General features: G+C 33.9%; 1 protein-coding gene across 3 annotated transcripts in view; it reads left to right on the forward strand.

The window, feature by feature from the left end:
- MYO9A (myosin IXA) overlaps positions 1-11,309 on the forward strand; it is a 233,627-nt gene that overhangs the window by 145,142 nt on the left and 77,176 nt on the right. For all 3 annotated transcript variants that reach the window (XM_039237839.1, XM_039237840.1, XM_039237841.1), the window contains 5 exons: positions 2,494-2,636; positions 5,242-5,465; positions 5,980-6,096; positions 7,848-8,036; positions 9,305-9,352. In XM_039237839.1, coding sequence (XP_039093770.1) covers positions 2,494-2,636; positions 5,242-5,465; positions 5,980-6,096; positions 7,848-8,036; positions 9,305-9,352 — 721 coding nt within the window. The remainder of the gene's footprint in view (positions 1-2,493; positions 2,637-5,241; positions 5,466-5,979; positions 6,097-7,847; positions 8,037-9,304; positions 9,353-11,309) is intronic.

Raw genomic sequence — 11,309 nt, forward strand, 5'->3', positions numbered from 1 at the left:
GGAACTTAAGAAACAAAACAGATGAGCAAAGGGGAGGAAAAAAAAAAGAAAAAGAGAGAGACTAAGAAACAGACTCTTAATTATAGAGAACAAACTGATGGTTACCAGAGGGAAGGTGGGTGGGGATTGGGAGAAATAGGTGATGGGATTAAGGAGGGCACTTGTGATAAGCACCTGCTGTTGTATGGAAGTATTGAATCACTACACGTGAAACAAATATTGCATTGTATGTAAACTGGAATTAAAAAAAAAAAGATAAGAAAATAGAGCAGTTCAGAAGATCCAGTGACTCAATTAATAGGAAGTCCAGAAAGACTGAACAAAGAAAATGAAGTAGACAAATCATGAGTAAAGTAATTCAAATAAATTTCACGGAACTGAAGGACATGGATTTCTAGATTGAAAGCACCCAATGATTGCCCAACATAATAGATGAAAACAGACACATACTAAAAACATGTCATTATAAAACAATAGAGAGAAAAGGAATTTCCATAGTGATGATGACAAAAGTAGCTTTTCAAATGATGGTTGTACAGCAGTTATGGAGGGAAACCAGGCCAGATTGGAGCAGACTAGAAGGCTCTGAGAGAGATTTCTTAAAGAAATGGAATACTTACTATGTTTTAACATGTTGAACAGAGATTTACACAACTAGGAAAGCATTTAGAAGTGAATTGTGTGAAAGTAAAGCAAAACATTAACAAATGTAAAGAAAAAATAGGTTATACAGGGAACTATGTACCTTAGTTGTGAATATTATTTGTGTAATAAAAAGTGGCTGTTACTAAAAGAAAATATTATATATTGAGCTAACTCAAATTACCATTTCATTCTATTGGGGGCATACCGGTCTTTGTGGAGGGTATAGACCAGGAATGTTGGAACATGCTTTGTCATTACTTTTGGTCACAAAGATGACAGCAATATGAGTATGGTAAATATTAAAAAGTCGGTTACATCAGTTTAGAAGGGTTGTCTCCAGGGATCAGAAAAGTATTGAGATGGCAGAAGGATGCTGTTGTTTGTAATAAGCCTTGTAGAACAACTTCTCTTTACAGTATATGGATGGGTAAGCTTAGTAATAGGCTTTAAAAAAAAAAAAGGAACAAAGGAAAAAATGTCGATTTCAAAACCAGATAGATTTTTAACTTCTAGCTTCATCCGCCCTCTGAGCCTCAGTTTGCTCATGTGTAAAAAGTATGGATAATAATAGCTATTTATCATAGTAGTTGTGAAAATTAGGTATATCATAAAGGCGTATCATGCCTGACTCCTGGTAGATGCTCATATTTATTTTAATTGAATGAACATAGAAAATTAAAAAAAAAACAAAAACAAATGAATGCACAAATAAGCTCCTAGTATGGGGTTAGGATACATGATGGTTAGTAGATGTGAACTGTTATTATCTTAAGGTGTTTTGTTTTTATTATATATATGATAGGAGAAAGTATATAAACAATAATAATGAGGCTAATATATAAACAATAAGAATGAAGCAGTATAACAATCAATATAATAGTTACGATTTTCAACTTCATTACTCGCTGGCTATGTAACCTTGGGAATGTTACCTAAGGTATAAGTCTCCAGGTTTTCACTTATAAAGTGGTTGTTACAGTTTGAAAGTAAACTTTTTTTTATAATTAAACAAGGTAAGGACTTGTGCCTGGAGCAAAATAACAACTCAAATTATGGCTTTTGTTAAATAATAATATTGATAACTTCTAAATATAAAACAGTCACATTAAAACATTTACTATATAAAGGTAAGTGGAAAGGTTTAAAATTGTATCTTCATCAGAGCACCTAGGTGATCCAGTCGGTTAAACGTCTGACTTTGGTGCAGGTCATGATCTTAGGGCTCATGGGTTTGAGCCTCACATCTGTGCTGACAGTTCAGAGCCTGGACCCTGCTTTGGATTCTGTGTCTTCCTCTCTCTCTGCCTGCCCCACTCAGGCTCTTTCTTTCTCTCTGTCTCTGAAAAAAAAAAATTGTATCTTCATCATGATTACAGTGGTGTAAAAATGGGCATAATTATGGATAAAGTCTGGAAAGAAATTACAAAAAAAAAAAAAAAAGGTAAACCAGTATGTTTTAGAGTGACGAGATACCAGTGATTTTTTTACAAAAGTATTTTCTTTGTTGTTGTCTATGTGTTAATAAATCCAAGCTGGAAAGAGGACAAGAATGAAAAGATAGCAGTTTAGGAATCAGAAAATTAGTTAGATTTCTAGTCTTAACTGCTTTGTAGCATTTCATTTTGAGGAATTATTTAACATCTCTGGTCTTATTACTTCTTGTATTCAAGATGAGGAAACTGTCTCCCTTCCAGATGAAGTTTAAATGTGAAATTGAAGGTTAAATATGATTAAACTTAAATGAAGTCATACACATGAAAGGTCTTACTTTATATAGGTTAAAGTGATGTACACATATTGTCATTGCAACATTACTAATTTCCATTTTTCCTTTATTTTTAAAAATAGACCTCAGAGAGCTAAGATGAGATTCTGGGCCAAAGGGAGACAAGGGGAGAAGAAGACTACCCGAGTGAAACCTGCCGCCCAGTCAGAGGTGTCAGCATTCTTTGCTGGCTCAGATATGATTCCAGCTCATCAGTTTCCAGATGGTAAAAACAGACAGAGAGTGGAGATTGTCTTTCTAAGTTTATTTTACTCTTTCTGAGACTTCACTGTTCCTGTTGGCCAGATATTCTAATGAGACAGGACCAGGATTGTTCAATCCTTCCTTAACTTTATAACATTATGTTGTACCTATAATAGAAGTTCCAAGGAAGTGTGGTATAAAACAGTGCAGTAACGACTTCAGGAATGACAGTGAATCTTCTGTTAACCTCAGTTTTCTACAGTGTAAAAATTTAGCTGTCATTCATTCACTTAACAAATATGTGCTATTAGTAAAAATTAAGATATCAGCTGATATTTGAGTGCTTACCATGTGCAAGGCAGTGTACTAAGCATGTTGTATGTATTAACTCAGTTGATCCTCACAATTTTTTGAGGTTGGTAGGATTATTCCAGTTTGTAGATGGAAAGCTGAGGCACAGAGAAGTTATTTGCTTATGCATATATTGTAGTTAGCAGAGCTGAGATTTGAATTTAAGTAGCATAGCTTCAGAGGCTAAACCCCTGTGCTGTATATTAAGTATGTACTATATACTGTCAGTGCCTTGGACCTTATAATTGTAGCTGTTATTTTAACTTCTTGGACATCAACCATAATACACTTGAAAGTACCCAACAGTTAGTTCATATGTTGAGAAAACTGGCCTTTCTAAATGCTAGAATTACTAACTTTCCAAGGATTCCAGTAATTCCAGCATTAGATGATTATGCTGTTTTCCCCAAGCCCTTTGCTCAAGCACATGTGAGAATTTTTAATCATTATATAAAAATGTCTATATAAACTATCTATAAAAACTATCTTCAGCAGTGATGGGATATATACCCGAGATGGGTATGTGGTAATGAGTGGATGAAATACCAGTGAGTAAGTGAAATACCAGTATTGAATAAAATAGAAAGTGGATCTAGAAAGAAAGTTATTATCTCTAAAGGAAAGATAGAGCAGACCCAGTTATAATAAGTAAACAAAACTTCTCATACTTAGGATAAGATAAAGGGACAGGGAGAAAAGATCATCAAGTTTCACAGAGGAATGGATGAGCCCAAGCAGAGGCACGTGTGTGTCAGGGGAAAAAATGGTAGAGCTGTAGTTAGAGCCCTATTTTTGTATCTTGTGGCTTTGCTCCTATCCATCAATTGGCAAACTGATCTGGATAAAACCAATAATGAATTAAATGAATACTATAAATTCAGTTTGGAAATTTGGGAAATTTTTACCATTACATTACTAAGAGGATCTCCTTCCTGTATTTTATCTGGTTTACAGTAATCATTCTAAATTTTTCATTTTTCAGAGTTCTGGTCTCAATGGCTAATTCTCAAGAAGAAACCATAAAACTCTTTAATGGAAGCATATATTATTAGCGGGCTTTATTGTGTGTTGCTTCATAAGGATATGAAGATTAAAATTATAGCTTTTTATTCATCTTTAGGTAGCAGTTTATTAAAGTAGCCCTTGTTTTTAATACTGAAGTAGTATTACAATTTCTGTAATAATCATTATTTCTTTTAAGAAAGATACTGCCTTTGCTAAATGAAATAATTATATACTTATATGTCTAGGTTATATAATGGTATTAAAATCAATTGATACTAATTTGCACATATATAACATCCTATATATCTGAGATTGGGTTTGTCTTACTTTCTACCTGAAATGGCATTTAGCATGTAGGGGGCTACTGTTTTCCTTCATTATCAGAATTAGCTTTTAGAAGGAATACCATTGGATAGGTGAATATATGCCGGGGAAACAAACTGAAATGTGAAGTGAAAAGGGGCCAACATTCTTATCGGGCCCCAGGTAGGGTTTGGCAAACCCATTATAGTTCTGGATTGTGATGGATTTACATGAAATCTAATTTTGCTGTTATAAATGATTATAGAGATTTATTGAGCCTTCCGATATTATATACAAATCTAATGCATTCCAGGAGATTTCTCAGGAATCCTAGAATTCCTAGAATTCTCTGAGAAATTCAGTTATTTGGGAGATGTAAGAGTCGTAAATACTAAAGAGACCAAGGAGAAGGGAGCCAGTTACCTTACCTGGCTCTCTAGACAGGTTGCCAGGATAACACCACAATATATCACTGGGACATTTATGGCTTTAAACCCTAGTAAGGAAATAATTGTAATTAGCAAATTTCACTGGTTTGCTGGACTCCCATATAGATGAATGTTCATTCAAACAAATACAGTAAAACTATGACTGGGTTAACAGCATGTAATGTGCCAGGGTGAATATATTTTCTTTTTTTCCTTGGGACTGAAGTATATGGGATTCAGGCTTCAGTTTTACCAGGCCCCTCTGTCCAGGTTTTTGGTAACAGACCTTAGCCCCTTGGGAGAAATGGTGGCATTTCCTATTGCAAAATGGTAATTTTAACATACATTTTCTGTACAAATATGCAGTCTGGATTTATTGCTTAATTACCTAACCTCAGACATTAATGTTACTTGACATATTTACATGTTTCCTTCAGTGACTTACTAAATGAAATTAAACTTAAAAGAAGAATGTGGAGATTTCAATATTTTCACTAAAAAAAATTTTTTTTTTTTCTGGATACTTATCTTGAATTGTAGAATTAGTTCAACATCACTCAACACCTCCTTTGAGCCCAGAATTGCCTGGTAGTTGCCGGAAGGAGTTCAAAGAGAACAAAGAACCTTCTCCAAAGGCAAAGCGGAAACGAAGTGTGAAGATCAGCAATGTGGCTTTGGAATCTATGCACTGGCAAAATGACTCTGTCCAGATCATAGCAAGTGTCAATGATTTAAAAAGTATGGATGAATTTCTTCTGAAAAAGGTATACTCTGCATGCTGAGTTAAGCCCCTGAGTGACTTGGATTATAGAATACATGTATATATTAGAATATGGCCCTTATAGATCAAGGTTATATATGCTTCAGTAAGTTAGATAGTCTTTTCTTTATTAAAAGGTACAATTAATAGGATATCCATTACTCAGACTTGGTGGATAAGATTTAAGGTTTTACGCTTATTAATATTGACTTCCATTTTATATAACTGTCCCATTATATTCCGTGTGTAAAAGTGAGGCTTGTCATTGTATACTTGGAGTTTTTTCTCTGGTAACAGAACAGTAGAACAATACAGTGTTAGAAAGATCTTAGAAATCATCTAGTGGTAATAAAACGTTGGCTCTCTAGTCATGATTTTACATGGGTCTCATAATAGCAGGAGCTTGCATTTCAGGGCCATCAGGACCATCATTGTTGAAGAACCAGTCAATATCGCTATTATATTCACCTGTTTTTAACTGGTTAATTATATACAAAAACTCTTTCTGTGGCCTCCAGATGAATGACCTAGATAATGAAGACAGCAAGAAAGACACATTAGTGGATGTTGTATTTAAAAAAGCCCTGAAAGAATTTCGACAGAATATCTTCAGCTTTTATTCATCTGCCTTGGCGGTAAGTTAAGACTGTGTTAGGAGAGGGGCACCTGGGTGGCTTAGTCGGTTAAGCGTCTGACTTTCGCTTAGGCCATGATCTCGCGGTTCGTGGGTTCGAGCCCCGCGCCGGGTTCTGTGCTGACCGCCGGCTCAGAGCCTGGAGCCTATTTCAGAGTCTATATCTCCCTCTCTCTCTGACCCTCCCCTGCTCACGCTGTCTCTCTCTCTCTCTCTCTCTCTCTCTCCTAGAAATAAATTTAAAAAAAAAAAATTAAAAAAACAAAGACTGTGTTAGGAGATACTCAGTGGTTCATCATATGAAAATTTTGCACTGCTATAGAAGATCATACAGAAGCTGTGTTCAATGAGAGATTTCTCAAATTCCTTGTTTTTGTTTTAGGAATAGGTAGGGAATAGCATACCTACTGATCTTAGATTAATACCTTCCTTCAGTTTCCTCAAGTGGGGTTTTCCCCCCACTTAAGATAATGAATCTTCTTAAGATGATGAATTCAAATACTCTAGATGTGAATCTGTGGCTCTCTACTATTTTGACTTCTTATCCTTTTAGCTCTATCTTTAGCTTCTAATTTTTATGTATGTGGAATTATTATACTTTTTCCCCCAGTGGAATTAGAGTATTTATGTTTACTGATTTATATATATCAGTTTATTTCACTTTCAGATTTACTTTATAATTTTATGTGATATTGGTTATGTTTTGGAAAATTTATTTCCCATGCTAAAGCATATAGTAATTAATTCTTTGATCTCTACAGTCTATGAAATCTTACATTCTATACAGCAATAATTTGTATGTAATCATTTTTCTTTGTTCAATCTATAATTTATTGTGAAAACAGAAACCAGGAGAACTTTCTTGTGTACCCTCTACTTTTTCTTTCTCAATATGACTTTTTGCTTTTTCAGAAACATCAACCATGCAGTCAGAGAGAATAGGCATTTCAAGACCATAATAAGAGTAGTAATCAGGCTGTGGCAAATGACTAGGTTTGGGTGGAGACAACGTTGGCCGTAGTTTTCTAATCCTGCTCAACTGCTTATTATGCTCATGGGTTTCTCTGCTTCGTACCTATATTTCCTAGATTAGGGACTCAGGGTTGTTAGGTGCTACAGTACACTTAAATTGCATAGGAAGAGCCAAAATTATAAAGCAAAGCTTTATAGTGGCTTTCTAACCCTAGATCAAAAATGTTCAACTTATTTTGAGGAAGTGAAGGGGAAACAAATTCTAAAGTATATATCACTTTTTGGTCATTTAAAGCCTATTTCTTCTCATAAAGATTCCAGACCTTATTTAAATAAGTTAAAAGTAATTCCATGTAGATTCCTTTGCAAGTAATACAGTGTTACTTGGGGCATATCACTCTTCTTTGGAAAAGTAAAATAAAGGTTATCTAATATATCATTAGACAAGGAATCGAGTATTCATTCTTTTAATTTTAGAGTGGAACTATCCAAACAAGTTTCTTTTTTGAGGCAATGGGTAATTAAAAGAGATGCAAATAATCTTTATAGCTAAATATAGTTTATGGGGAAGTTTCCAGGACTTTATTAAATTGTTAATAGGTTTTATTTTACAGACATTCCATAGTAGAGAAGTTTACAAATACCACATGATCTCCTGGGCATGCCCGTTAGAAAGGATCCTAATCTTTATTTTAAACACTACTTTATGCAAGTTGAATCAGTCTTTATTTATAGAATTTCTTTATAAAACCTGACATTTTTTCTCTTATTGTTTACTAGGTAGATGATGGGAAAAGCATACGGTATAAAGACCTCTATGCATTATTTGAACAGATTCTGGAAAAGACCATGAGACTTGAGCAGCGTGATTGGAGGGAATCTCCAGTCAGAGTTTGGGTTAACACTTTTAAAGTGTTCTTAGATGAATATATGAATGAATTCAAGACTTTGGATTGTATGCCCACAAAGGTAAATATAATATGTTTTGATTTCTAAAAGGATTCAGTTCAGAATTCTTAAGAGTCTGTTTGAGACAGAGTTTGATATTTGAGAGAAACATTATAGGAAACGTCACTTTTAGCACTACTTTAGATTCAGCAAACTTGAGTCTGTCTTATAAGTTTATCAGACATATTATCTAAGTCTTCTGCAATTAATATATTATTTGCTGAGTTAAAATATAATGTGTGTCCTCAAAATTATACCTTCCACTTCGATAGAGCTCACTACATGAATTTCCTTTTGAAATCTCGTGGTTAAAGATGTGATTCATTGTATTATTTGATGGCCTTTATGTAAGGAGCCACAGATTATATTTCTTCTTGAATTAAGTTTTAAGAGAATATGTGTTTCTGGAAATCTATATAGAAGTAATAATAACATTTATTTATTGAGTTTATTTATTGAGTACTAGGAGTTTGATATTTAATTCTTGTTTTAGTCCTATTAAATAATTATAATGAAATCCCTATTGTAGAAAAGATAGCAAACTTAGACAAAGTTATCAGTGTTTCCTTTTAGGACCCCAGCTGAAATAAATAGGTATCTAATTATTAGGAATATTATGAACCTTTTTATTGATTGGGTTTCATTTTATTTTCAGTTATTCTGGTTTATATGCATGTAGATTTACGAGCCCTTTAACTCATTTTTGGAGTAGTCAGATATAAGTAATTCCTTGAAAGTTCTTCTGTTCTAGGTCTAGGTTAAGGACTTTATGTGTTGCAGAAGAAGATTTTTAGTAGGCCTATGTACTGCTGTTGTTTATAATTTTGAAGGTTAGGTTTAGATCATTCTATACTGTAGTTATCAGAAAATATATATAAAAGAGCTTTCCATATCCCATGTGATTCCTTTTTATATTTAGCTTTGAAGTGGGGAGTTATTTAGAGCCAAAATATGGAAAGTGCAATCTTAGAAGTTAGTAATAATTCAGTTAATGATTAAAATAAAATAATCATTTAAAGTAATATGGAGTGGCTTCTGGACAGAACTAACATTTAATAAGACAAGAATCCCGAAAGTGTCCTTTTATTCTATTGCTTTTATGAGCACTATGTTCTACTAAACTTAAAAGTTTTTTCACAGTTGCTTGCTAGCACTGAACATTTCCTCTTGACGAATAAAGAACCGCTTGCTCTATTACCTGTTGAGCAAAAATCTCAGAATTTACAAAGAAGCAAGAAAGTGCATTCATCTTTGTTGATATTATAGTTTCTATATTTCTTTCCCATCAGGTGCCAAAAACAGAAAGAAAGAAAAGAAGGAAAAAAGAAACTGATTTAGTAAGTTATATTCTGTTATGTTAGTAAGAAATAATTTTTAGTAGTCTGAAGTATATTTTACAGTATTTCTGTGGATATATGTAAGGAATGTTTATCAGATGCCTAAGGGGTAATCATTTATATCTTTACAAAAATTTACAATGGCAAATGTATCTTGAATTCTGTGACTTGTTATTGGTGGTGGTTTCCTAAAATAGCAGAAAAGTGAAAATGTTTACTCATGAAAGGTACAAATAATCTCTTTTCAGACATAGGAACTTTTTAACTTTCCCTCATTTCTAAAAAAACAAAAACAGGAAACTGAGCAGTATTTAGGTTTTTACAAATATAACTACTTCTAATTTAAAAGACTTTCTCAAAGACATTTTAGCATATTTTGCCATTGTTCATGTTCTTACTTGTGTAATGTATTCTTATCATCCATAGTCACCATATTGTACATTACATTCCCATGATTTAATTATTGTATAACTTTAAGTTAAAATAAATAATAATTATTTTATAACTAGAAGTTTGTATAACCTTCCTTGCCATATATTTTAATAACAGGCAGTGTTGCCAGTCATCATCAGTGATACTCTTGGTCTAGTTCTGTTTTGCCAGCATAATCTCTAAAATTTTTAACTAGTTTTTATGTTTGAGAAATTCATATAAACATAATTTAAAATGATATTCATTATAAAGGAAGCCTCTTTCCCAATGTTTTTCCTTAGAGATAATCACTGTAGCCAAGGACAGAAATATTCTGTGCTTTTATAAGCATTTAAATGTATGTAGGGGTGCCTGAGTGGCTCAGTCAGTTAATCCTCTGACTCTTGATATCAGCTCAAGTCTTTATCTCTCAGTAGGATTGAGCCCAGTGCTGAGTGGAGCCTGCTTGGGATTCTCTCTCTTCCTCTTTCTCTCTGTCCCTCCTCTGCTTGCAGTCTCTCTCTCTCTTTCTCTCTCTCAAAATAAATAAATAAACAGATAGATAAACATAATAAATTAAATATATATTATTCCCCTTTTTCAGGATATTCTGAGTGGAATTATCTTTTTACTTTGTTTATAGTTGATTTATTTATTATAAAAATATAAATTCACCAGTGTTTAAAAATTTTTTTTATTGTTTTTATTTATTTTTGAGAGAGAGAGAGAGACAGAACATGAGTTGGGGAGGGGCAGAATGAGAGGAAGACGGAGAATCTGAAGCAGGCTCCAGGCTCTGAGCTGTTAGCATAGAGACCCATGCAGGGCTTGAACTCATTAATTACGAGCTCACGACCTGAGCCAAAGTGAGAGGCTTAACTGACTGAGCTACCTAAGCATCCCTTACCAGTTGTTTTAAGTTTGAGGTTTTTATCTTTCTCAGACAAATAATTATTTGATTATAATTTTCTTTCACTTTTCCCTTGCCTTTTGTTCATACGTTTATTGTTTCATTTGTTTCCTATACAATTTTTTAATCATCTGGGATTTATTTTAGTCTCGATTCCAAATGTATTTGGATTTAATTTTTTTTATACAAATAGGTTATTGTCAAATTAGTTTCCACATAACACCCAGTGCTCATCCCCACGAGTGCCCTCCTCCATGCCCATCTCCCCTTCCCCCCTACATCCATCAGTCCTCAGTTTTTGTCAGCATTCAAGAATCTCTCATGGTTTGCCTCTCTCCCTTTCCCCCACCGTTTCCCCCCTTCTTCTCCCCCTTGTTTCTCAGTTAAGTTCCTCCTAATCCTCCTATACATGCAAACATATGATATTTGTCCTTCTCTGCCTGACTTATTTCACTCAGCATAACACTCTCAAGGTCCATCCATATTGCTACACATGGCCAGATTTCATTGTGTCTCATTGCCATGTAGTATTCCATGGTATAGATAAACCACATCTTCTTGATCCATTCGTCCGTTGACGGACACTTAGGCTCTTTCCATGTTTTAGCTATTGTTGAGAGTGCTGCTATGAACATT

Source organism: Hyaena hyaena, unplaced genomic scaffold, assembly GCF_003009895.1.
Source record: "Hyaena hyaena isolate Hyena2069 unplaced genomic scaffold, ASM300989v1 scaffold_130, whole genome shotgun sequence".
Taxonomy (NCBI): domain Eukaryota; kingdom Metazoa; phylum Chordata; class Mammalia; order Carnivora; family Hyaenidae; genus Hyaena; species Hyaena hyaena.